This window comes from Plenodomus lingam, assembly GCF_022343315.1.
Source record: "Plenodomus lingam strain CAN1 chromosome Unknown contig_1, whole genome shotgun sequence".
NCBI lineage: Eukaryota > Fungi > Ascomycota > Dothideomycetes > Pleosporales > Leptosphaeriaceae > Plenodomus > Plenodomus lingam.
In genome coordinates, this window is record NW_027093927.1 from 1,069,182 (window position 1) to 1,095,545 (window position 26,364).

Sequence of the window (26,364 nt, forward strand, 5' to 3'; positions counted from 1 at the left end):
CCTGAGAAGGTGTGCGTAGTTCAAGAAAACAAAAGATACTCGGCGACAACGTACTGTAAATTCCATTTTGTATACATGTATAGTGGTATATATAACAATTATACATTCTCTCCTTTTCACCTGCTACTCCCCCTCTCGCAACTCCCCACCCGTTTCAATACCCTACACATCCACCCTCACCGGCTCTCTCAAACTCTTGTTCGCTCTCTACAAAGCGACGGCGACGAATCCAGCCAAGATGGCAGCAACACCCATCTCCAAGCGACTAGCAGCGCCGGCTTGCCCGGGGACATCGCCGGTGGAAGTACCAGTCGCAGCGCCGCCGGGGGGAGCAGCAGGGCCACCGGTGACGGTGGGAACGGTCGAGTTACCGCCGCTGCCGGTTGGGTAGATGCCTGCGCTCGCGGTGCCGGCGGCGTGGGCGCCGGATCCTGTCTTGGAGGCGGTGTCTGTTTACAGAGTTTAGTAGGTGTTTAGCGCGACATGGTATGATTATCATGAAGGATTGTCGATGTGGTTCGGACCAGATGGAATCGTAGCTGACGGGAGGTGTTTTACATACCAACTTTGACGCCCTTTTCCTTGCAGATATCGGCCATGGCGCTCATGGCGGCAGACGCATCGTCACCGCAGATCTTCTCAATCTTGCTGCTGAGATCCTTGTCCTTGCAGACGGCCTCGATGTCCGCCGGGTCCTCGTAGGAGTTGACAGCGCCGAGGAGGCAGCCCGGAGGCGAAGCGACAGCGAACTGAGCGAGGGCGACAAAAGTCGCGGCGAAGATGGTCTTGGCGTGCATTCTGATGGAAGTGTTGGGTATTAAAATAAAAGATAAGCAGGTTTGGGGAGAGGTGTCCGTTGGAGGTGGTTGGATCGCGTAGGCGGCGCAAGGGGGGATCAGACACGGGTTTGATTGTAGAGGGACCGTGGAGGGAACGTATCGTGTGTTGGAATTAATGAGCGTCGGACTAGTACTGCTAACGAGTGACAGGCAAAGTAAAGAATCACAACGAAGGTGCGGTTGCTCGTTGATGAGGGAGAAGTGGTCTCGAAGAGGCGTTCCAAAGGGGCTGATTGACGACGCTAGCCAAGAAACGTGCACGCTTATCCAAGATAAGCAGCGCTACCGACTAGTCAGGTACATAAATAGAGCATCATCGTGATTGGCAACGTACCTGCATAATGTTTACATGTTATCGTCAAGGTTGTGAAACATGCATGCTGTATAATGCGAATGCATGAATCATCACGTGCACGTGCGAATCTGTTTTCATCACCCCCCAATCAAAATGCTACCATGGCAGTAGAGAAAACAAAGTGCATCTTATTCAACGTTCCCACCATTTGCTTTTTCTTCCCCATATCCAATGTAATACAATGATAGCAATTCAACCCCCCCCCCCAAAAAAAAGCGGCATATGACCCAAGCAGCAGTAAACCATGGAACGAGTGAATCGAGAAAAGTCGCATTACAATAATGTAATTGCAAAACCAAATGCACGCCTTTTCAACTCTCCATCGAGCAAAGACGGAGCCGGCCATGTCAAGATTCGAACGAGGCTCGTAATTCGACTTTCCAACCACCCACCCATCCGATGTGATGCAAGATGGCAGACAGATTGGTTGTATCCAAGAATCCAACCTGAGCCCGCCCAGTGGATGACGTGACCGATAACGTGGTGTGTACGCCGTAAACTCCGTCGCTAGAATGATTCAAGTAATAGGAAATAGACGAGGATTGTAGGAGAGATAAGCGAGTGGAGGCATGGAGTTCGGGTCGTCGTGTGAGAAGCGTGAATAGCGGATAGGAGAGAGGTCATCATTGTTAGACTTCGGTGTTTGTGGTGCCATTCGGTCCGAGCATGGAAGGAATGGGCTTTCGGCGAGCGTTGGCCGCCGGAATTCGAGGTACGCCCTGGATGACCCGGGGCTCTTTCATGAGTGTAGGGTCAAGCTTGGCAGGAACTTGGAAACGGTGAGTGACATTCGACTTGGGTGAATTGGGAAACTTACTGCGGCTTATGATTGTACGGTAATCGCCGGGAAAACGAGAGTTGGGTGGGGTTGCAGATGCTGTACGCCACAGATGATCGGTTGTATCGGAGAGAAAATCGGCTCTCTGTCTGGAGAAAAAGGACGATTTTCCGCGGTTCCGTTTGGCGAGAATGACTTCGTCAAAGAGCTTGATCTTGGGATCATCCGCGCGAATCGTCTCGCGTTCATGGATGAACTCGTTGAAAGCTTGCGTCTCTTGTAGCGAGGTGATGAATGGCACGTTTTCGCTGGGTAAACTCTTGACGAACTCATCCATCTTGAACTGGTAGAGCATCCCAGCCTTCTTGCGGTCACCAGTTGCGGGTATAAGATAGCGGCGGTACGTGTAAAGCAAGCTAGCAAAACATCGTACAAAGGACGCCCGGACTTGATCCGGCCGAAAGGCCGTCGGACAGACGACGGCAATGGATGACATACATCTCCCATGGGCGTATGTAGTGCAACCTAGACTCTGTTAACAAAACAAAAACTTTTCCTAAACCATATGTTGACTCACCAGTGCAGCGATAGAGCCCTTCGTCAGACTTCTCGTCACAGATGGAGCATGACGCTTTGTCCTCGTGGGGTCTCCACTGCAAGCAATGGCCCTCCTGCCATTGTGTAGTTGCAGTGTTGCGCACAGGCTGCATCGCCATACCAGGCATGATCGTGGATGCGGCCAAGGTCGACTGTGCGTATACTGAGGGCGCATAGGAAGAACCGACGTGTATTTCATGGCTCAATGAAGATGTCGATGCGCTGGGCGCGTGGCCAAGGAATGGCTGAGAGGGTCGTCGTAGTTGTGGTACACGTTCGAAGCCAAACTAACAATATTAGTATACAAGCCAATCAAAGCGAGCTGACAGACTTACAGAAGAACTCCGGCGACTAGAGGTCTCAAAATGTCCAGATCGCTTCTCACGGAGGTCTCGGAGATTCGCCTGTAGGGCATATCCTGAGTCACTACGGGAAATCGGTGTACTAGGCATCGGAGGGAAAACCGTGGAAACCGGGGAAATCTTAGGAGAAGGCGGGGAGTTCGAAAATGTTCTTACAGTATTGGCTGTCGATGGTCGATCATTACCACGGCTGGAGGCGCTTGATTGTAGAAACGCGTTATGGATCAGTGGTCGAGCGCTGGCAGGCCCGACTACAGAGCCGAATGACGTCGAATTCAGACCGACATAAGTATGGACAGTCGATGGAAATGCTCGATGGCTGAACACACCGGGATTCTCGCTGCTGAAGGTGTTGTGAGGAAATGCTTCCATGGCATAGGCAGGAGGTCCAGTCTGCACACCATAACGAGCATGATGAGGAGCTGATTGCTGTAAGAGTGCAGTAAGCTTCCGTCGCACTTGACGAGGCAGTTGTGGAGGTGGCGGGCCATTGGAAACAATCGAGTTCTGGTCCAGATCGACGAGAACGTAGTCATCTTCGGGGTAGTCCGCAGGCTCGTACCTCCTTTCGATACCTACAATATAGGGGCATGGCGCTTCGATTGTCTGTACGAGGCGCGCTGGCAGTACCGGAATGAAGACACCGGTCCATTGGAATGGGTACAGCAAGTTCACAATGGCCAAACTGGCAAGGTGAAGCATTGCTGTGTGGGAAGAAAGGAGGATGATTCTCGACTCTGCAAGCACGAGTTCGAACAAGGTGACGATATTGGGTATCGAAAGCGATCGGAATAGTGCGTAGATGTCGATAGTGCGAGATCCAGGTATCTCGTTGACGGCTTCTTTGCGGGCGTACATGCGCAATTCTCGGACTGCTAATTCGACCTGTGTGATGGAGGTGATCGGACTAAGGGCCTCCGCGCACAAGTTGACCACATACCGCTCGAGCGGCTGCCACATGCCAATTCGTGGTGAACTCGCTGGTACTCGTAAAACCGCGCCGTTAGTCATGGGTACTGTCACAGCCTTGAGCCATTCTTTCCAAAAAGGGGTCAAACTCGCATCCCTGCCCATGACGCCGTATGCACGGGGAATCCATAGTCCAGTTTCGCCATCAGTGAGTCCGTCGATTTTGGATGCCGCTCCGTGTCTTACTGGGCGTAACAGATCGGTCATGAGTTGGATCTTCTCTTCCACGGCTCCAATGTCATCTTCCAGCGCTTCGCGTTCCTCGGACTCAGGGGTCACAGTGGGCAACTTAGTCAGCAGCTGGGACAGTTTCGCTCGCTCCAATGCAAGACGTTCGCCCAGGCTGCTTGCCAGTTCTCGCTCTTCAGGGTTCATGTGCTCTCGGCGCCATTCTTCGCACTGTCGCTCGAGTCCCTCGGCGGCACCAGCGTTCAGGGGAAGCCAGACAATCATGCATATTCCATAGAGCTTGGATCCGTCTCCGTTGGTCATGGCAAAACCATGCCATTGGGACACGGGTCGCTCATCAGACGAGACTACGCTGACATCGTTGGGAAAGGCGAACATTGGTACGTAATCTGGGAACGGGTTTCGGCGCTTCAGCTCCTCGACCATATTCTTCGGAGGATAGCGATCCAAAAGGACTGGCTCGTATCGGCGCAGAAGAGGGTGCATGTCTGGCTCAGGGGCGAATGGCTGCGGTGTAGGGATGACCGAATTGTAACCAGACATGCGTTTCGAAGTTCGTATGGATGCTGTTGCGCGTGTTAGTCGGTCTACTACAACGAAGGCAGGGGATTTGTGTTGTGTGTGTGTGTGTGTGTGTGTAAGAAAGAATAGAAAGTCTTGTATGTGACCTAACAAGGCGAATCACCACCGTGACAAAACTCACAATTGCGTGCCACTGACGATTGCCGTTTCAAGCTGCTCTGCATGGTCGATATACGTCGCCGGATGCTTCCCACTCCAGATCTCAGATTGCCTGTCCCGTCATCGTTGACGGTCTGCGAGACTCGTTGTGGCCTGGGACGTGGTCTGGTAGGCGTCGCGCGGTTGCTTTGCGTAACCCCAGCGGTAAACGACATGTCTTCGAGAAAGGACTCGCGCTCAGAGGCGAACTTGCGTAGTGCAGACTCGAATTCCTGGTCGCTCAGGCCAGATCCACCAACTTGCAGACCTTTGATGGTGGCGCTACTTCGATTGCTCGCCGTGGGCTTGGACTCGTCTCTTCCGACAATGGTGCCAATGGACTGTCTGTTCTCGCTCAGACGCTGTGCGGACCGGCCCCGGCCATTGGGCAGGCCATCGGGCAGGCCATCTTGTGAGGTGGGACGGATTGAATCCGTCTCGAGGGCGCGGTCTTCCTCAATGGTCTCGTCGACGGGAGGTTGGGCGAGCGAAGAGCCACCTGTGCAGTTGGCTTGGGCGCGTTCATCGTAGACCTGCGAGGACTCGATGCCCGATATGAAGAAGTAGTCGGCGAGCGGGATGGAGGAGGCATCGATGGGGGGCATTGGGGCCATGATGAGCGCAGGGCATACACTGTTTTTTTTCTTCTGTTCCCAAAAAGACGTCGATCAGGGTGGGTTTGGGGCGCGCGGTCACAGCGTGGTGGGCGTTCGAGTCGCCTTGTAGCTTAGGTCATTGGGGGACAGGATGCTAGCTCCAACGGTGTTTTGTGTGCCGCAGTGCAGGGCGTTGAGGTTGTACGACGGTGACAGAATGCGGTTGTAGGTTGCACGGGCGCCGCCAGTGGGATGAGACAGACGGGAGCTTAGCCGCAAGCGAGGCTTCTGCGAGGACGCCGCGACTCAGTTGGGACGGGGCCGTTGGTGGTGGAGAAGCTGGTGGGTGGAGGGCGGGCGTGTGTGGTGTTGTGCGCAATGCTGGGCAGCGCGAGTCGAGTGAGTTGCTGCAAGAGGGCGGGCGTCCAGTTTGGTGGGCGGACGGGGGGGGGGGTGTTCGCCCAGTAGCGGCGGTCAGGTCCTGGCTCTATGATGGGTTCACAGGCAGGGCCCCTCGCAGGAGGAGGGCTGCTGGTTAGACTTTGGTAGGTAGAGTGTGCCGATAGCAAGTGTTAGTAGTGCTGGGCGCAATGGGCTTAGCATGCTACTAAGGTACTTTTTACTCTAGCAAATAGCATGTATGTTCATACGTAGGTTAGGGTCTGTACCGGTACTAGACAAATGTACTAGGTAGGTACTAGGAACTGTATGTACTAAGGCAGGCATGTAGAGTATACTCTTAGGTAGAGCAAGACAGGCTGGCTCTCAGGGCTGCCAGTGCCAGGAGATTCCACGGAACCCACTTGGCAGCGCGTCCCTGGGTTCCCCTCCTGGGTTCCCTTGGCTTCCCTGGCCTCTCTGGCCCACGCCCGCTTGCGACCTTATCGCAGATTCAACAGAGCCTAGTGCATCCATCCCATCCCGCATCTGTCCCCCTCGGCGTGGGGCCCTTGCTCGCTGCGCTTTTTTCGGCTGCTGCTGGCCGCTCTCTGGCCCTGCGGCCGTTATGCAAGGAGCGAAAAGGGACACACACACACACACACACACACACACACACACACCCTCGGCCAGGTGGGGAGCTTCCCTGCTGCCCGTCGCGTCTTGTACTTTGTGCTGTTGGATAGGTCCTGTACTTGTAGTAGATCGTAGAGCCGAAGCACGCATAGGCACATGTCTACATGTGTAAATGTCGCTTCTACCAATCTGCACATACAATACAGTACAGCACGGTACAGTACAATACGATACGATACGATACGATACGACACGATACACAATCTGCACCGCCTGCACCGCAATTCGCAAAAAGACGGCCATGGTCTCTCGTCTGCCAGCAACGGAAAGAACGGCAGGGGTATGCCACATGGATTGGGAAGACACCATGCCCTTTGCAGACAGGGCAGCCTGGCTCTGCCCTTTTTTGCATCTTTCGTCAGGGGCAGGGGGGAGAAGGATTGAGGGGAGGGGGGAGGGGGGGAAGAGGGGCAAGACAAGGCGCATGGACGGAGCAACCATCACCACCACCACTACCACCACCACTACCACTAACCAGCAGCACAGCCATCATCTCCTCCACCCACCCGTCCAACACAACACAACCTGGAATTTACCCTCGACGCACCCGCCCCGGTGGTGTGCACCACTCTATTATTTACAGCACCGTGTTTCAGATGCAAAGAGCACGAGCACGTCGGTCTTTGCAAATGATCGAGTCTGCTGAGAATAGGGGCATGTTCGTCGAGGCCTGGGCTTTTGTGGCAACTGGCTTGGAAAAAGATTGTGCCCGTATTTTGCGGGGGGGGGGGGGGGGCGGTGGCCAAGGTCTGAGCATCCTATTTTTTTCGTCTTCGCACCAACACTTCTCCCTTGTCTGTCTGTCTGTCTGCCTGCCTACCTGCCTACATGCTACCTTACCTATCCGCCTCGAAAAGGCTATCCATAGTAGGTACCATGCATAGAACATGGCCATATATAGTACCACAGTAGACATCAGTAGGGAGTTTACCACCCTGTCCGCCCACCTGATTGTCGGTCCTGTACCGCGTGACATATGGCCTGTCAAACTGTCATCAAAGGGGACACCATCTGCTATTTTCCCGCATACACACACACACACACACACAACACAGACTGAAATTTCACGCATGCGGCTCGTCTTGCCATGCCGTGCATATGCACGTCTGCGCATCGCCTCTTAGGCGGACATCGGTTATGTGTGTGGGCACCCGCGGCAAGAAGTTTCATGCGATACATATGGGAGGATCCAAGGAACGACTGCATGCGGCCAGGATAAAGACCAAACTGGTCCTGAGTCTGGTGATCCCTTGTCCCAACCTGGACTTGCCTACCTACCTCCAAGACCACCAGGGGCAACTCGTCTTTGCTGCTTGGCCTTGTAATGCGTATGAGACTACCGAAAGTGAAAAAAAAAGGAGAGCTCAGGATGATACTTGCGCACCTATGAGCACTTTTCTCGTATTTGTCCATGCTTGTAGGTACGTATGTACATGCAAAGGACAGTAGCATGCAACCACAACGACGCTCGGTGCTATCAATGGACTGCAAGCGCCGACAAGAAACAGCAACTGAGCCGTGTCTGCGGCGCTTTCGATCAGCAATCTGTTCATCCTCAAGCGCACGCCAGTTCAAATGAGGGCTTGTCGATCATGGAGATAGACCCTTTTAAAGTTCGTAAGCCTGCTGGATGACTGTGTTTTATCTTTGCCAATACTCCGGCCCACTTCAACATCTGGGGTACCTTGCCTTTGCCGTCCCGTCATCTGTCAGACTTGCTATGGGAATCGCTGTGTGACCACGTCTCATCTTTCCTATCTTTAACCGCAGAACCGGTCTCTGGTACACCTCAAGGTTCATCTTGACAGCCCGAGCGGCAGGGAGCTGTCGCGGTCGCATGTCCCATGAAACCATCTTCTGGTTGACTCCGTCGTGCCCATCAGTTAGTCGACGAGAACTCACTCCTCTCTCAATGCTCTTGCAGCTCAGTACTAGCGTTGCTCTCGGACTATAATGATTTGACAACGTACAATTCATACGCTTCTTGCCGTGCCTGTCAATGGCCCCATTTCTCCAGGTTTGCCCTTCTTGTTCAAGTGCTTAGTCTATGTAGAAACATACCGCGTTGCCCTCCAGCTGGTCCAGGTGACAGTAATCTCTTGACTTCCACCTGCATCGTTGGTGTCTCTCGTGAGATTGTCCACGGGACCCTGGACCTTAGCATACCAACGCCAAGAAGCAGCCGTGTAACCAGAATGCTGGTCATGCAGGTACCAGGTGCACGACGTAGCCGTTCTGTGACGCGACGTTGACTGGCACAAACTCTATCGGGTCGTGACATTTCAGCGTCGCGCTGTGAGCCAACCAGTGCTGAGGGAGCCTTGATCACCCAGTGCGCTCCGCCATTGGATCGCTAATTGGCCTATTGGCGTCCGACCCTCCGTCGGACCATCAGTTTTGCTATTGTCGCCATCCCCCCCAGGCTGCTGTTCCAAAAGAAAGGCCACCTGCACCACATCACGAGGACCCAATATGGGTGCATTGTGTTGGCCTGCCCCTAATGGATGCATATCCCAATTTAGCGATATCGATCTCAATGGCGGTTTCGGGTGGACATTGACGGCCTGATAGTCGTCAATTTATAGAAACGGAATGGTTGGGAACATGGGTATATCAGTTGTCGCAGATGCGCGGGACGCCCTCTGCAGATCCCCAGCTGCCGCAGGATCGTTATTTCAGATCGAGCCAGTGTTGAAGGAATGGTGGAAGGAATAGTCGAGCGGAAACGAGTACCCATGACTCACTACACCAGATAGATGAAGGATGGACGGGGTAGCAAAGGGACGTGTCGTAGGACTCCAAAGAGATGAACTTACCTCCAAACAAACTGCAGCCTCTCCCATGTTCTCTAGTTGCGCCTCTAGGAGGTATCTGGACAGGCCCATCTTCTGGCTCATCTCACCAGCTTTGGTTCTTACGCTCAGTAATTGTTGCGCCACAAACTGATAGAGCTTGCGGAACGTCCTCACTCTTCCACTCGCTGCTTTCCCCTCTCCCAGAGCCGTCTCCGTATAGGTCACCGTGACTGCCAGCACGTGATTCCCCTCCTCTTTCAGCTCAAACCGTAGGATCCTCTGTAAAGACTCACTAGGGCCAAGGGAGAGCCCTTCGCTGTCATCTGGGGAGCCGGTAAGATCCAATGGCGACCCTGAAGGGTTTGTAGGCGTTTGCATATCCCCTTGTATCCTGACACCGCTCACTGCTTTGGTCGTATCTGAAGGATCGATTTCATTGTTTGCGCATAGAGTGCAGGCAAACGTCTCGCCCACATATGCACTTCCAAAGGCTTCTGGGAGATTCAGCACTGGACTGAGGATGAACTTGTCGTTTGTGTTATCCTGCGGAGGATAGGCGAGAGAGGCTTTCGGCGAGATGCCCAAATCGTGTGAGTCGGGTAGCGGATGCTGTGTCGCGAGAGTAGGTCGTGACAGTCTATAGCTGAAATCAATACGCAATATGAATTTCTTTTCATAAATTTTTCCAGGGCGCCATTTAGTGTCGAGTTGCTTTACTTCCTGTAGCCTCCATGGCTGTGCCCAGAACAACCATCGGTATGTTCGGAGGCGGCAGTGTTATAGAAGCGTGGATTAACATACCGTAAGACTTTCAGACTCACCGAATGCGGCGACTTCAAGGAGTCTCCCATCGACTGATTACGTTGGTGAGCCATGTGCGACGTCCTTGAAACGATGTCTACAGAGGATGACGAGGCTCAAGCTTCGGTGGGGCAGATCTGACAGCCAGGGTCTCTTTCTCAGCTAGACCTAAAACGAATGGTAGACTTGGTGGGTGAGAAATTTGCCTCCAAGAAGTCGATACTTGCGACATGCTTGTTTTCAAGACGCCTCTATGATGAACTGAATGTTGCCTCTATCGGAAATTATATGGTGCCTTTGACAGGCTCTTCCTTTTTTGTAAAAAAAAAATGCATATCCAATCAGGAACTGACAATATCCCGCTCCAGCGATGCGCCGACCTGGTCATCAAAAGTGATACTCCCAAAGGTACCTTAGAGAACTGTATGACCCGTCTTGTAAACTCCCCATTCTCACAGTGTGTAGGTCGCGGTGTTTTCGCCTCCGCCCCTATTGCCGCCGGGACAATCATAGATATTTGCCCAGTCCTTCTCCTAGGCGTCGAAGAAAATGAAAACTACATCCAGAAGTCTTCGTTATATCACTATACCTACAACTGGCCCACCATAGACGCAATCGGCAAAAGCAGAACCCTCCAAGCGGTAATATTCGGTTTGGGCAGTTTGTTCAACCACTCGACGCAAGAGCAAAATGTGGGTTGGATTCGCGATACAAACCGCCTCATTATTACGTACCGAGCATTGAGAGACATTAATGTTGGCGAGGAACTCTGTAAGTCACATACAAAAAGCCATTTCGTTGGATGCGCTGATGTAAAGTAGGTATATCCTATGGTAGTCGCCTCACATTCAAAGATGCAGACGAACCACCACCTGCACCACCAGAAGAAGAGATGGAGCAACTCCGAATGATAGAGCCTTATTAAGATTTACGAGCTAAACTATAGATACAAGTATGGGAACAGTTGCGGTCCAAAACAAAATCTTCTTGACCCGCGACCAGTGGAGTACAACTTAGATCAAACCAGATCGTAACGCCGAGTCCATTGGCATTGTGATCATTAACGTGATATGAAGGGAAGTTCATGACGCAGCTAGTGGTTCGCTGGCTGCTTCACTTTGGGGGGTGGCTTCAGCGGAGCTGTTGTCTTCTGCGTCGTTTCGGAGTTCGTACGCTAAATCGAAGCACTCTTCGAGTAATTGCGTAACGCGTCCCTGACCATCGGGAATCTCATCTCCAACCATGAATTTTCCATCGACACGCATGTTGTCGATCGAGTTCAACTAACTGGGTATAAGCGTGGACCATGGAAATTAGGGAAGTCAGCACAAACCTTCATGCTATATGGGTATAGCTCTCTTGGTGAAGAAACACCACCAAGCTTCTTCACATCCATCAAGCACTTTTTGAGTGTTGTCAGCTGATTGTATGTGGGGAGTAGAGCTTCAGAGACAGGTTGCGACGTCAAGAGCAACTGGTAGATCAGAGCGTAGCTCTTCCGTAAAAGGTAGAGCAATGTCTAGCATAACGTCAGTGGAGTAACAAAGCAGTTGCAGATGAACCCACTCTCTGCTCATAGATCTCTGACGGCCGACCCAGGGCATCAATAAAGTTCCCGTCCACCCGCGCCTCATCGATCCGGTCGAGTTGGCGCTGGTAGTCCCAAAGATCCGTCTCACGTAATGACCAGGCCTGAGTTAGCGTGAGCTTTTCAAGCTTGTTCCGTATTGTGACAAGTTTATTGTAAACATCCTGGAAGGCTGGCGCTAGCCGCCCTTGTCTACAATCTGTTAGCCAGATGTCATTTCCTTGGAGAAGGACTGCGTACTTTGACTTGATCAAGTCTACCCACAGCAAATTTCGTCGCAGGAGGGTCGCAATCAGAGCCTTCGCATCTGGTGCAGGATCAGGCGTCTTCGCAGCAAGCTGCATTTTGTCGACCATCTCGGCAAGTTTCTCTTCCGTAGTGCCCGTCGTTTCGTATGCGAGTATGCCATACTCTTTGAGCTCCTCCTGTAGCTGCACCAACTCCCGATGGTACTCATCAACTTCCTCGTTAGGAAACTGCAGTATCATCAGTCAAACTAGCTACTCCATGAAATTTAGTACTTACCTTTGATCTAGTATTGCAACCGGCCAGTGACCGGAGTATGGACACTAGCTTCTCCCACTTTGGTGTTAGCTCTGGCGTAAGTCCTGAAAGACTGAGCTTGAGCTCTGCCATGAGCTCTTCGCAAACTTTGATACGTGCATCCAGGAGAGTGAGCAGATGCGGACTGTACTCCTCGCGTCCCCGCTCAACATATCGCCGGCAGTCCTTGATGTTGTTGTCTATAGCTTCAAGATCTTTGGATGAGTAGAACATGGCTTCTTTGAGATGGTCCAGCAGGCGTTTTATAGTGGACACACCAGAATACCTGTGATGAGAATTAGCACACCTCAAGAACAAATTCACCCTTGCTACCTACACTGCGGGTGGTTCATGGTTCTTCCCGACTGTAAGATAGGCAAGTGAGATGAGTTGAAAGCAGTCATCAAGCATGTAGTCAACTACCATAGAAGTTCAAAGTTAGCGACTTTCAGCCCTCGACCACACATAGCTCATCATACCCTTGTTCTGCTCAAGAGGCTTTGTAACCCGGATTTCATTGAGAATAATGACCTGCTCAATGACTTGATTATAGAGCTTCAAGACATCCTGGCTCTTGACATAGGTCGACCGGTCACGCTTTAGAAGTTCGAGTTCTGTCCGTATCGATTGCAACTTATCGAGAATCGGCTGTTCCTTCGGGTCCAGCGGAATCCGTGGTAAGGGTGAGTCGGTCATAATGCGCTGTAGACGTGATTGCGCAGTACCTTGGCCTACCCTGGAGGATTGTTGCGACAGGTTTCAAGCGTCGGAGAGGTATACAGCAAGTGGGATGATCAAAGTTGCCGAATGACGGTTTGGACAAGCCAAGCCAAGATAGCATGGCGGGGAAGGTGCTCGTCATGCGGCGATTCCAGAGGCCCCGCGCTAGTGGACCAAAGAGGTATAGTGCTGGCGCCGCTCGCTAAAGAAGGCACGAACAGCCTCTCTAAATTCACCAGTATAGCAAAGACACTCTACATCTCGACTCACGACAAGAATCACGATCCACGACCGTCGCAATGTCTAACTCTGAGCTCGCTACCTCCTACGCAGCCCTCATCCTCGCTGATGACGGCGTCGACATCACTGTACGATTTCCGAGCTGCCGCTGCGGGCACATTTGCTAATATCACATTTCCCAGGCCGACAAGCTTCAATCGCTCATCAAGGCCGCAAAGATCGAGGACGTCGAGCCCATCTGGACCACCCTTTTCGCTAAGGTGCGCTGAACCGAGTCAATTGGAGGTCGCTGGATATGGTTTCTGATATGTGAACAGGCTCTTGAGGGCAAAGATGTCAAGGACCTGCTCCTGAACGTCGGTTCAGGTGGCGGTGCTGCGCCCGCTGCTGGCGCCGCTGCCGGAGGTGCTGCTGCCGCTGGTGGTGACGCCGCACCTGCGGAAGAGGAGAAGGCCGAGGGTACGTTTAGTCCAGTTATTGGTCATGTCTGCACAAGTACTAAGACATCATCACAGAAAAGGAGGAGTCAGACGACGACATGGGCTTCGGTCTTTTCGACTAAGCGTCTTCTTTCGTTCCTTTCTTCGACATTTGCCTTCATCGGGGTTGCAAAACAGATCAGCGGGCATATTCCCATTGCTGGGGTGGAAATAGTCACGACTATTCGGTGACTCGGCTTGCATACGGGCCTTCCCGGAACAACAGTGACGGCGTCATGAGATATGTATAAGTTCGGCAGGTCAATGGAGTACTTCGAAAAGTGCAAAACGACGAACATGACGTGATCTACTTTTTGGGCAAATGCATTCGCAGACTGACGAACCCCCGTTATGATCCGCAATCCGACAATGTCGCTATTTTGCATTACCATTCACATGCCCCAACGGCTGTCTTTTGTGCAATTTACCGCTGCTGATATGTGTAACGAGCTTTCAGTGGCACAAAATGTAGTTTTCGCGCCCATGCATACCATACTCGTTAGAGTATCAATATGCCAGTATTCTTTTTTGGGGTATTGTAATGCCGTCGCTAATCTCTCATTTCCTCGCTTGTTGTATCTGCAGTGCAACTAACACCTCCATATTTTTCAACCAACTCTCCGCAAAGCCTCGGTCTGTGAATCGCTCAGCAGACTTCCGTGCCCGATGCCTCATCGCCAACGTCTCCTCCGGCGACAGTGTCAAAGCCTTGCGGAAGCCCTCTGCATACTCATCTTCTGTGCTTGCATGAAAGCCTTGTACTGTTAATACATCATTCGGAGTGAGACAATTCAGGGGTAGCAACTCACCGGTAGGTTTCCCTTCCACGTCCACTACAATATCCAACTTCGGTCCACCAGAGTTATTGACCACAGATATGAGGCCTGCCGCTTGGTACTCTACAACTCCGATGCCGAAATGCTCGTTCCACATGCCGTTTACGCCTACACTAGCTTTGCGCATCCACTCCAACATGAGCGGCCAAGGGGCATCGCATATGAATTCTACGTCATCTTTGATGTGCAATTCGTATGCCAGTAGTCGTAGCTCATACACACGTTTGGCATCATCGTGGGAGCCACGCACGGAGCCGATCAATACAAGCTTCGGTGCCGCGTTAGGGTAAGCGGGAAGTTTGGCATTTGACTGCAAGAAGGACGCGAATGCTTTCAGGATCAAAGTATGGTTCTTCTCTGGTCTGAACTGCGCAATGTACAGCAAGTAAGGACCACGCTTCTTCTCGCTATCTTCAGAGACCTGGACAGCTTCTGCAACTTCTTCGACTGCGACGGGTGGGAAAACGACACTAATTTCCTTTGCTTTGCCGTTACGGTAGGGTTCCCAGAGCAATTTGATGTGGCCTTGCGTCCATGTAGAATTGGTCATGACCACATCAATAGAACTGCCCACCCTGCTGTACAGTTGCGCGAATAACTGCCAGTACTTTTTCTTGGCTGCGCCTCGGTGTCCAACTCCTGTTCCTGCGTTGACGCCTTGACCACCAACTTGCAGTGAGTCGAGCATATCGGTCGAGATTGTGGGGTAGTGAACATAAGCACCTGTTGGCACGGTGGGGAAGAGTACAGATGAAAGACCGAGGGCGAATGCGTAGCCCATTGTGTCAATGAATATGTCTGGTACGAGCAGTGTGAACGCATCAAAGGCGAGGACCAGAGAGCCCAGAGACTGTCCCAAGAGGGTGAAGCGTGGCCATGTGCTTGCCAGCACCCAGTTGCGTGTGGAGAGGTAGAGGAAGTGGACGGTCGGTGGATAAAGATGGATGTTGAAGCGATCTTTCACACGCTTGAGTATGGTGGTCTTGTCAACGTCGTGGTCGCCTGTGTAGACTACGCATATGGCTTTCGGCCAACGTTTCTGAGTCGCTCGAATGGCGGCCCATAGGACGCGTTCACCTCCGCCACCCGCATTGCTAAGAGCTCGTGATCAGCGGTCTATGTATCTAATCCAAGATTCCCTCCTCGTACCAGAACGGGTGAAAGAAGCCGACGATGCCATCCCAGTCGTTGTTTACTTTTCTGTTGTCCACCGAGCCAGGTTCCGTTGTTCCCACTTGCTCCCATTCGTCATGTTCACCATTTTGATCCTCGTCTTCTGCCTTGTGCCTCCTAACCTCATTTGTGACTCTGGCCAGGAGCAATTCGCGTCTCGTGTGGGAGTTTCGGCGGAGGTGTTGGCCCAAGAACTGTGCGAGTGCGCGTAGGATCTTTGGTAGGAGGGCGATAGAAATAAGTACAGAGACCAGAAACGAGAGTAGAATGAACAGGAGCGCCATAACGGTCGCGGGTATCACAGGAAAGGAGACAGCGATGGAACTGCGGTGAGCGAGTGCAATATCAATGTCCCTAGGCCAGCTGGCCTGGTGGGATGACGGTGCCTGGCGCCGGGCCGAAAAACGTGGGACCCTGGCTGAGCAGGTGGTCTGTTCTCCGCCGGAAGTCCGATGTGGGTGACTCGTGAGGACGATGCGCTCAACACCAAAAAAACATTCCACGATGCTGTATCCGAGGCTATTGCGGCTGCCCACCCGCCAATTGGATGCTAGAAGCTCTTTTCTATCCCGTACTCTATCATGCCGCCCACCAAGACGCGCTTTTCATGCCTCGACCGCACAACAAGGTCCCGGGCTCGACACGCTACTTTACCTGCCTCATGAAATCATGTCCCTCATCCACGCTAACGTACCATGGTATGCCGCCATACCCCTCACCGCTTTCATTGTACGAGGCGCCCTCGTCACTACAGCCGGCGCATACGTGCGGTCCCGCGCAGCACGTAACGCCGGCCTTCATCCACTAAGACAAGCCCTTGCCTTCCAGGTACGAGACGAGACACTCAAAAGACGTAACTTCCGAACACCAAAGGAAGCAATGGCGCATGTGAAGACAGAAGTGAAAAAAACGACAAGACAGCTAGACGAAAGGTGGAAACCGGGTTCAATCAAGGCGTCGATATGGTGGACGGCGGTGCAACTGCCTGTCTTTTTTGCCATGGCAGAAGCCATCAGGCAGAAGTGTGGAGCCAGAGATGGCTTGTTAGGGCTGGGGGCCTCGTTGGTTCACGGTGTTCGTGATCGTCTTGCTGGGTTGCAACAGCACTTTTTCGGAATCGAGGACGCTGGGGCTGGTCCTATGGAATCTGCTGTTCATTCAACGTCCGAAGTTGATGCGTTGGATGACGCATTTGAATCTGGAGTCGACAGTATTGCTGCGCGCCCTATTCTTGAAGATGGTAAACCTGCTGCCACATCTACTTCTGACGTGAGCGAACTTGACATCAATCCAAGTCAGTGGTTCGATCCATCACTTGCGAACGAGGGTATGCTGTGGTTTCAGGACCTCGTCATCCCAGACCCTACTGGCATACTGCCTTTCGTGGTTTCTGGGCTCATGTTCTGCAATATCTACTTCACTAAGAACGTTAATCCCGTCGGCCCCAACTGGCAGACGGCACTGCGGAGATTGTTACTCTCCGTCAGCCTTCTTGTAGGACCTTTTTGTCAGGATTTACCGGCCGCTTTGATGCTTTACTGGGCTTCTAGTACGTCATCTGTCATTGTATGGAACTGGTGGCTCGACTGGAAATATCCGTCCCCGAGCGGGCACACTGCTTGTAAGAGGAAACTGATTATGCCACCGGCCCTGGTGCGTAAAAGTCGAAGAGTGTAGAAATCTGCGCATGACAGACAACATATGTCAGAAAACTTGCTCAGATCCTGAAGACACTATTTGAGACGTCTATCCATTGTGATGGCGATTAAATCAACCATACATTCAGTACAGTTACCACATGAGGTACAGAGTCTCATGACCGCTCTCTCAGACACAGTGTTTCAGAGCCATCGCTTCTAGGGGGGGGGGGTTGGAACCGAGCAAGTTCGACACTCTTATCAGTTTGTGAGACATCGTAGTGTGATAAAGGTGATCACCTTTTTGCATTACGTTCCGTTTCATATCAGATTCTCACAGCGTCCACAATCTCAGTAAACCACATATCCTGGAAACGACGCAAAACCGAAACCCCCCCCCAAAGAATGTTAGCTCAAACCCGCTCACCGCAATTTCGCAGAGACAGCAGTGCTTCTTCAGAGCTAAGCCAACCTTCTCCTAGTCTAGAAGCTCGCATTCAGGGTGATTTACTCGAGCAAGCATGCTTCAGACAGCAACGGACCATGACTGCCGATAGCGAGATGGTTGATCACTATAATGGGACGTGAACTATTGGAAGTGCTCATTTATCGCAACTTGAACTAGCACCTACAAGATGAGATTCATACTACTATTGAGCCCACGCTCAATGAAAAAGTTGAAGATACTTTTGACGAAGAAACTGGACCATCCCTGCGAACCAGGAGGTGGCGTTCCCGCGATATGGAGGCTGCCCTTGGTTTGACAACTGCCCAAGGCCGCGAATTCCATGAGGTCGTCCGAGACGAGCTGAGGAACGTTGGCCTCCTTGGTACTGTGGAGAGTTCATGCGCCATGCCTGAGTATCAGGAGGGACTTCGGCAGGTGGTTACTGCCACGAAGGCCCGTGTAGAGTACCTGCAGGCTCTCAATATGCACACCGCACGGCTTGATGAATTAATATTGGCACGAGCTCGGGTCAATAACGACAATGAGAAGCATAACGAGCGGCTAGTTAGGAGTGGAAGGGTACACGCACGTGCGGGTACGCCCAGACCTGCTATACAGACTTCTCCTGCTGTTGAACTAAGCAATGGGTCATTGCAACAGCCTGTAGACAAAGCCGATAACCCTCTCGCAAGGAGTACTACAGCCGTTTCACGGAGTGGCAGCGTTGCTAACGCTCACCCCTCATTCATTACCGAAACCACAAACAGCGTAAGCTCCACTGAGCAATCCAGCGACACCATCGAAGAGAGCAGCCTTATTCCCAGCATGGCGCTCGTCTCCGTACCTGCACCTGATTCTACCCGTCTTGCTAGTCCAGCACCCATATTGGATCCCTCCTCCACCTCCCACCCCACCGTCTTCCTCATCCGCATGACCCACTCCCCCAACGGCGTCGCTATCCACACATCGCAGCTCGCCCCTACCGCCCGACGCGAATCCAGCGCCGTCCTCGAGCTCCCTGACATGAATTACGCGACATTTCTGGACATGATCAGCAGCCAGGTTGGCTTCAGAGTGGACAGTCGGATCGAGGCTGTCATACCGAGTGATATTGGCACGGCCATGTTGAAGAAAGATGCTTTTGTGAGAATACAGGGGAATCAAACGTGGATGGCTGTGCTTCAGACGTGGACAAATGCTAGGAGGAAGACTTGTGAGTTTCTTGTTGATCGTGCGGTAGAGGCCTAATGGTATGGCTAGTGTGTAAGCCGGGAGGGCGGGGTAGACTGAGAGACGAAACATATGGCTGTGGAGTTGGCGTTGATAGATAGGTCAATCTTGGTCTTGTTTAATATCAATTTGATTCTGTACAAGATTGCTTCCACTACGGTAAAAAATTGTTTACTGTAGAATGGTACGCTAGGGGTTTACTATATAGGTGTAAACTGACCTCGTGTATACCTGTAAATAGGTTTAAAGTGGTGGTTTACTTTTTTGTAGTATAAATATAGTGTGGTTTACTATAGACCTATTAGTAGAGTAAATAAGGTAGTTTATAATAGACCTATTAGTAGAGTATATAAAGTAGTTTATAAAAGATAAAATATAAGTATTAGGTATAGTAATAATAGTATTAGATTTTTTTTAGTATCCTTATATAAACTACTAGTACGTTATTACCTATCCTGTCCCTAGGCCTAACCTGCCTAATTAACAGCCTATACCTGCCTAATTAACAGGCCTAAAACTGCCTAATTATTAGCCTATACCTGTATAATAATTAGCCTATACCTACGTAATTATAAGGCTATCTACTATATACCTTACTTATTTTTAGAAAACTGCAGTATAATATAAATTAAATAGGTATACAAGTAGTATAACTGCGCAGTAATTAGTGTAAGTTAGTATATCTAATAATAGTCTAGCGTAATATATAGATAATATACTTACCTAATAAATACTAGTATATTATATAGCAATAGTGTTAGTATAAAGAGCCTAGTACTATAAAGTTAGATATAGACCTATTATCTTACTTAACTATAGGTAGTTAGTCTTAGACTATCTACGTTTATTAATAATATATAGCTTATTACTAGGTTAAAGTTAAGCGCTGTATCTATAGTAAACTATAGCTACTCCTATAAGGTTAATAATTATTATTATTTAAATCTATTTAATGCTATTATTATCTTCTATTATCCTCTAAGGTTAGGCTAGTTAGCCTATAGTAGTAGTGGGTTATATCTATTACTATTAAAGTACTCCTACCTATTTAGAGTTATTAGCTAGATCTTAAAATAGGTGTATTACTATCCTAAAGGAGAGCTAAATATAGTTATTATAATTATTTCTAGTAGCGTAATATATAATAAACGTGGTGCTCTAAGGGTAGTTACTATCTTTATAATTCCTTAAAACCCTAATAGTATACCTATTTAGAAGTATATAATAGTTATATATAACTATATCCTAGGCGCGTGTCTATATAGTATGCACTATAGTTATAATTGTAGTATAAGTATTATCTAGGATACATCCCTAGTGCGTATCTATACTACTATAAGACTTAGATTTTAGATAGTACTCTTATAGCTAAGTTATAATTATATTTTTATTAATATTATATTCTATACTAAGCCTAAGCTATTATACGTGGATAATACGCTTATATACTAGTATATTCTACTCTAAACTAATATACTTCTAGGAAGGAGAAGTTGCTATCTTCTTAATATAACTAATAAGTCTCTCTAAAGACTATTAGGTATAGTATATAGGTAGTCTAAAATCCCTAGTATTAGATATAAGGTAGAGTAGGTAATAGATCTAAATAGAGTAAGATAGTAACTAGTCTACTTTACTATAGTAGTAGAGTAACTTATACTAGCAAATAAAATTCTCTACTAATAGTTCTAACTTATTAATCTAATTAATAGTAAACTCCCTCTAGCTTATATAGAAGAGTAGTTTATAGTAGCGTAGGAAGTTATTAGCATATTCCTTCTAAAGATAGACCTATATAGCTAGCGCTCTATAAGTAAGTATAAAAGTCTACTATTTAAACAAAGTCTATATCTTATATATTATAGTGCTTTATAGGGTAGTGCTAACTTAGGTTAGTACTATAACAATAAGGCAGAATTGCCTGCCTATTATTCTATACCAAGTTAGGCCTAATAAAGGCCCAACTTACTAATATATATAGAGAACAGCTCGCCTATAGTTAGGATAGGCATATTCTTCTTGTCCTTTTATACAAGACCTATAGGTGTAGGAATCTTATCCTTTTCTATATAGACGCGCACTCCTATATACCTTTAAGTTGTATAGGATACCTTTTAGATGCCCTACCTACCTAAGTTGTTATATTACAAGAAGAATATTATCCTAGCTAGTAATAGCATTCAAGAATATCGCATTTATTATTATTTTAAGCTACTAATTTAGTTCTAGTAGCTACCTAACCCTGCAACTCTATAGTTAGAATAGCTATTAGAACTTCTAACAACCAAAGCCTATAGGCTTAGACTTCTAGACCTATAGGTAGTGCTAGATTACCTTTAGAAAAATCGCGTTAGATTGCGTTAAGGTAGAGACCTAGAGACTACTAAAAGCCTAGAGGAATTAGAGGCAAAGCTAATATCCTCCTACAACTAAACCCCCCCTAAAGAAAAGATTTGTTATTCTTATTAACTACAAAATATTAGATAAAGGTAAAGGAAGGGTATCTAGTTTAGCTACTTTTAAAAGCCTATTTACTAATAGAAAGAAATTAGATAAGGAAGACTTAATTAACAATGCCCTCCTTAAAGGACCTGCTTCCTATCTATCTCTTAAGGTACCTTGTGCTCCTAGGAAATCTTAAAGCAACACCTCCCTTAAAGATAAATATATATTAACCCTATCTAAAAAGGAGAGGTTAGAGGAATAAGTTAAGTAACTTACTAATTAGTTATATAACACCTCCCTCTATAAGGAGATATAGGGTACTACCTAACCTAGCTAGTCTTTAGCTTCTATATTAAACCCTATAGTATATACTATAAAAGCTAAGAGATAATCTAAAAAGACGCTAAATATCTCTATACTTAGTAATAGTGCTAACCCTACTTTTAGATAATAGCAAGCATCTATTTAGGATAGGCTAGAGATTAACACTAATTACTACCCCTCTTCTAGAGCTTAGATAGCGTTAGTCTAGGGACACTACTTAGGACTAGCAAGAGAATACTTAGAGCTATATTACCTATCTAATTCCCTAAGTCTTTAATTCTAAAAAGCTAAGGAAATAATTACCCTCCTTTAAACTTACTTTATTACTAGAAATAAGATAGCTAAGAGTTAGACTATATTTAACCGCCTGTATATAACTAATATAGAGATATTCCCTACTTTTAAGTTATAATTCTAGAGTCTTACTATTAGAGGAGAAGTACCCTAATTAGAGTAGTATTACTACCTCTAGATAAAGATTACACCTTCTCTAAGGATACTAAACCTTACTTTCTAATAGAATTAGCATAATAATTTTAAGACTATAGTAGATTATCTTACTACTTTTAATATAGAACGCCGCCTATACCCTACCTTGTCTACTCCTACCTAGACTACTCTGTTATCTAGAAAAGGACTAACCCCCTTCTAACACTCTAGAAACTAGTCCTATTTAGACGCTAATTAGAAACCCTATAATAGACCTTTAATAGACAAACCTTATAAGCCCTACTTGCAATAATAAGGCACTACCCCTTAAAATAATTAACCCCTATCTACTACTCTAGCCACTCCTAGCGCTACCACAATAGGAACCCTAGTAACTTGCTATAATTATAGAAAGCCTAGGCACTTCTCTAGTAACTGCCCTAAACCCCCTAGGATTTAGGCTATAGATATAGAATAGGTTACTAAGAATTCTAAGGAAGAAGATACTGCTAAATTAACTAATTTAGATAGCTACTAGACAGGAAACAACAACGCCTAGGAGGATTCTCCTTCCTAGGCCTAACTTAATATAACCTATTAAACCTTTCCTTAACTAAATTATTTTTTAGTTCCTATTTACTTGCACGTATAACCCTATACCTTAATAGATCTAGTGTTTGCCTAAACGCTTTAGTAGATACTAGGGCCTAAGGTTACTTATTTCTTAATTTAAAAATTGCTTATAATATCTCTTCTACGCTTAGGGTACCTATCTAAAAGCTACTATATAAGCTTACTATTAAAGGGTTCTAGGATTAGATTACCTCCCTAGTTACCTACTATATTTAGCTTTATATAATAGTTAGTAGCTAAAAGGTTTATAACTACCCCTTTATAATAGTAGACTTAGGTTCTTAGGATTGTATTATTAGATAACACTAGCTAAAACAGTTCTAAATCCTAATTAATATAGATAAATCTTAACTAATCTAGCTAGAGAAATATCCTCTAACCTACAACCCCGCACCTCCTATTCTAGTACAACTCTACTAGCAAGTGCTGTCTACTCTAGTTACCTACAATATCTTGCAAAGAGACGCCCTTTAGGATTAAGAGGAGAACTAGAACTAAAATAGTCCTAGTTTAATTAATAGGATACATAGTATACTTAAAATTCTAGCTACTTATAGGGCTGCTACTAAACCTATTACGCTACCTACCCTAGTCTAATTACTAACTATTACCCTACCTGCAAAATTCTAAATTGCTACTATTTCTACTAATGCTTTCTATTTTAATATAAAAAAATCTTCTAATAAATTCTTTACTACTAGCTGTAAAGGGCTTGGGCTTATGCCTAAGCCTTAGTCTAACACAAGACAGACCGAGTCTAACACCACTACTAAGCGAACACACTAGACACCTATAAAAAGGCGTAGAGGGCTTATCTCTCCTTTAAGATACTAAATACTATTATTAACGCTTATTATATTCTCCCTTAAGGCTAGTCTATAATATTTTAGTATCTTCTTCTAAATATACTATAATAGTAATAAGAGATAGACGCGCTAGATATTTAGAATAACTAGGTGCAACCTAATATAGTAGAAAGGCTAATATAACAGGTCTATAGATTAATAGAATAATAGGCTTAAGACTCTGCTATAATAGCTATACTATATTAATAGAACAAGGAAATACGCAATTAGATTCTATCCTAACCCTCCTCTAAGCCCGCTAGGTTTAATAATATACTGCCTCTACCCCCTCCTGCCTTATATTGCAAACCCTTCCTAGTTAGCTTACTATATAATAGCACTAAGGTAAACTTCTCCTCCTAGTAAATAACTATAGAGTTTAAACTACGTGCAGACAAGGTCTTTATTAGGGATAAGGAGGCAAGGTTTATATATATTTAGTCCTAGTTATTACCTATAGTCTAGCGCGCTATAGCACTATACTTTAAGGATAGTGCACGTAAGCGTTAGGATATAAGTAGGTTTCTTAACTACCTAGCGTTCTATTATAGCAACTATTATAGGTAGGAGCGTGCCTAAGTTATGTTAGAATATTTATATTAGGGCTAAAATTAGCCTTTTATAGAGTTCTTTATAAATTTTGTATAGCTCCTTATATAGTTAGGAGGTCTACACTAGGATAATAAATAAAAGCTTTTATAACTTTAGTAATCTCTTAATAGCTATATACGCTTAGTTTCCCTTAATAGGGGGGTCTTTAGGATAAACTACAACATAGCTATAGAGGAATATAAGACAATTATAGTAGATATTAAAATAGCCTCTCTAGAACTAGGCTTTCTTTAGGCTAGCAAGTCTAAGGAACCCTAGTAGAAGTCTAACTTAGATTAGGATAGCGACACAAATATAGTAGAAGTGGCAGCCTTATTAAGTGCACCTACTAAACTGCTAATATTACGCCCTAACTAGATCCTACAGGACCTATTTAATATATAGAAACTAGCAAGGGTCTATACCTAGTATAGATAGGGCGGTTATTTTATGCGTACATGCCCTAATACCCTATTACTATAACTAGTAGGTGTTAAGACAGTTATAGTATTAGCAAGCGGCCCTAATCTAGGAAACTAGCTACCCCTAACTTTAGGCTAAGTTAGGGGTATAAGGAGGACACTATAATAGAGGAATTATTAATAGTAGAGGCTATTAAGTATCCCCTAGATATTAAGGCTAGGTTAAATAATCCTCCTTTCTTTATTCCCCTCCTCCTAGGTAGAGTAGAGAACGTGTAAGCAATAGTTAATTTAGGGTGCTAGTGTTTTAGTGTAGTTAAGGAAAAGTTAGTAAGATAGATTAGTAGGAACTTTATTAATATTCCCCTGCGACCTTTGCAATATACCTAGGGAATTGCTAAGGGTACAAGAATTTTATAGTTAGTAGCATTAGACTATAATTTAGATAGTTAGTAGTCTTAGCTTTTAGCTTATATAGTACCTAGTCTCTCCTATTAACTAATACTAGGTAGACTATAGCTATATAGAGAAGGCGTTATTATAGACATTCTATAAGGTAAATTAATAATTAGAAAGGCAGGAAATATAGTAGTACAAGAGCTTAGGAGATGCCTATATCCTACCTATATCTCTACTATCTTAGGTTTAGTTATAGTAGGGTTGCTAAATTAAGGATCCTAATAGGAAGATATATAGGTACAAATTTTTGTAATAAATATACTAGATATTTTATAGGTAATATATAACTTGCGCCTAATAAAATATCTAGGAAGTATTAATAAGGGAGGTCCTATTAATATATATACTATTTATATTGCTAGTAATATAGTTTCCTATAAACTTAAGCATTAAACTAGAAAGACAAAGTTGCTACTAGAATTATAAGAGTTTAAGGACCTATTTAATAAAGAATTAGTAAGCAGGTTACTACCTTATTAAGGTAGTATAGATTACTATATTTAGTTAATAACTCTCCTAGATAGAACCTAGCCTAACCCCCTATAGGGTCCCCTGTACCCTATATCGCGTAATTAATTGCTAGAACTAAGAATATAACTTACTAGATTAATAGACAAGGGCTAGATCTAAGCAAGCTCTTCTATAGCTAGAGCTCTAGTGTTGCTAGTAAAGAAGCTATTAGGCAGTTAGCGCCTTTATATAGATTACTAGATGCTTAATAGCATAATAATATTAGACTAATACCTACTACTACTTATTAAGGAAACTTTATATATACTATCTAGCGCAAATTAGTTTACAAAAGTAGATATTTACGCTACCTTTTATAAAGTTAGAATAGTAAAAGGTTATAAGTTCTTAATAGCTTTCCGCACCTAGTTTAGGTTATATAAATAGTTAGTATATCTATTTAGTCTTAGTAGTGCACTATCTACTTTCTAATAATATATTAATACCACGCTTGCAGAGTTACTTAGATTGTATGTAATAGCCTACCTTAATAATATCCTAATTTATTTAGGAGGAGACTAGTTTAACTATATAGAAAAAGTAAAGCGTGTACTTACACTATTAAAAGAAGTAGGACTACACCTAGACTTAGAGAAATATACTTTTAGTGTTAAGGAGGTACGCTACCTAGGCTATATTGTTAAGGCAGGCAAATTACTTAGACCTAACCCTAAAAAGCTTAGGGTAGTATAGGAATAGGAATCCCCTAGGAATATAAGAGAGGTAAGGAGTTTTCT

At 46.6% G+C, this 26,364-nt stretch overlaps 9 protein-coding genes across 9 annotated transcripts; 4 read left to right on the forward strand and 5 right to left on the reverse strand.

The window, feature by feature from the left end:
* Positions 1–207: 207 nt before the first annotated feature.
* Positions 208–1,179, reverse strand: IAQ61_000356 (uncharacterized protein; the record flags this gene model as incomplete). The annotated part of the gene is made up of 3 exons (XM_003835497.2): positions 208–449; positions 563–1,121; positions 1,174–1,179. The coding sequence occupies 3 exons, from the start codon at positions 1,177–1,179 to the stop codon at positions 208–210; spliced, it is 807 nt and encodes a 268-aa protein (XP_003835545.2).
* Positions 1,180–1,823: 644 nt separating this feature from the next.
* On the reverse strand, positions 1,824–5,829 carry IAQ61_000357 (uncharacterized protein; the record flags this gene model as incomplete). The annotated part of the gene is made up of 4 exons (XM_003835498.2): positions 4,793–5,829; positions 2,905–4,655; positions 2,550–2,856; positions 1,824–2,497 (listed from the first exon to the last, which is right to left on the reverse strand). Exons 1-4 carry the CDS (start codon positions 5,421–5,423, stop codon positions 1,824–1,826), a joined length of 3,363 nt encoding a protein of 1,120 aa, XP_003835546.1. The 5' UTR covers positions 5,424–5,829.
* Positions 5,830–7,788: 1,959 nt separating this feature from the next.
* IAQ61_000358 (uncharacterized protein) lies at positions 7,789–10,196 on the reverse strand. Its single transcript, XM_003835500.2, has 3 exons — positions 10,076–10,196; positions 9,296–9,911; positions 7,789–9,043 (listed from the first exon to the last, which is right to left on the reverse strand). Exons 1-3 carry the CDS (start codon positions 10,147–10,149, stop codon positions 8,762–8,764), a joined length of 972 nt encoding a protein of 323 aa, XP_003835548.1. The 5' UTR covers positions 10,150–10,196; the 3' UTR covers positions 7,789–8,761.
* A 208-nt stretch (positions 10,197–10,404) lies between these two features.
* Positions 10,405–11,000, forward strand: IAQ61_000359 (uncharacterized protein; the record flags this gene model as incomplete). Its single annotated transcript, XM_066094640.1, has 3 exons — positions 10,405–10,483; positions 10,541–10,846; positions 10,897–11,000. 3 exons carry the CDS (start codon positions 10,405–10,407, stop codon positions 10,998–11,000), a joined length of 489 nt encoding a protein of 162 aa, XP_065955493.1.
* A 157-nt stretch (positions 11,001–11,157) lies between these two features.
* On the reverse strand, positions 11,158–12,902 carry IAQ61_000360 (uncharacterized protein; the record flags this gene model as incomplete). Its single annotated transcript, XM_003835502.1, has 7 exons — positions 11,158–11,358; positions 11,409–11,594; positions 11,642–11,855; positions 11,904–12,139; positions 12,189–12,492; positions 12,544–12,625; positions 12,686–12,902. 7 exons carry the CDS (start codon positions 12,900–12,902, stop codon positions 11,158–11,160), a joined length of 1,440 nt encoding a protein of 479 aa, XP_003835550.1.
* Positions 12,903–13,225: 323 nt separating this feature from the next.
* Positions 13,226–13,728, forward strand: IAQ61_000361 (ribosomal protein P1; the record flags this gene model as incomplete). Its single annotated transcript, XM_003835503.1, has 4 exons — positions 13,226–13,294; positions 13,349–13,426; positions 13,484–13,625; positions 13,682–13,728. 4 exons carry the CDS (start codon positions 13,226–13,228, stop codon positions 13,726–13,728), a joined length of 336 nt encoding a protein of 111 aa, XP_003835551.1.
* Positions 13,729–14,203: 475 nt separating this feature from the next.
* Positions 14,204–15,938, reverse strand: ALG11 (asparagine-linked glycosylation protein; the record flags this gene model as incomplete). The annotated part of the gene is made up of 3 exons (XM_066094641.1): positions 14,204–14,400; positions 14,455–15,575; positions 15,631–15,938. 3 exons carry the CDS (start codon positions 15,936–15,938, stop codon positions 14,204–14,206), a joined length of 1,626 nt encoding a protein of 541 aa, XP_065955494.1.
* A 220-nt stretch (positions 15,939–16,158) lies between these two features.
* IAQ61_000363 (uncharacterized protein) lies at positions 16,159–17,331 on the forward strand (the record flags this gene model as incomplete). The annotated part of the gene is made up of 1 exon (XM_066094642.1): positions 16,159–17,331. The coding sequence occupies one exon, from the start codon at positions 16,159–16,161 to the stop codon at positions 17,329–17,331; it is 1,173 nt and encodes a 390-aa protein (XP_065955495.1).
* Positions 17,332–18,033: 702 nt separating this feature from the next.
* IAQ61_000364 (uncharacterized protein) lies at positions 18,034–18,987 on the forward strand (the record flags this gene model as incomplete). Its single annotated transcript, XM_003835505.2, has 1 exon — positions 18,034–18,987. The coding sequence occupies one exon, from the start codon at positions 18,034–18,036 to the stop codon at positions 18,985–18,987; it is 954 nt and encodes a 317-aa protein (XP_003835553.2).
* Between the last annotated feature and the right edge of the window lie 7,377 nt (positions 18,988–26,364).

What these genes read in the sequence shown, in the direction of transcription:
- IAQ61_000358 (XM_003835500.2), bottom strand. Translation starts at nt 10,149, where the DNA reads ATGGCTCACCAACGTAATCAGTCGATGGGAGACTCCTTGAAGTCGCCG. An exon ending in GTGAGTCTGAAAGTCTTACG is followed by an intron (nt 9,912 to 10,075) that starts GTATGTTAATCC and finishes TTTCAGCTATAG; the next exon opens with ACTGTCACGACCTACTCTCG. An exon ending in AGGCTGCAGTTTGTTTGGAG is followed by an intron (nt 9,044 to 9,295) that starts GTAAGTTCATCT and finishes GACGACTATCAG; the next exon opens with GCCGTCAATGTCCACCCGAA.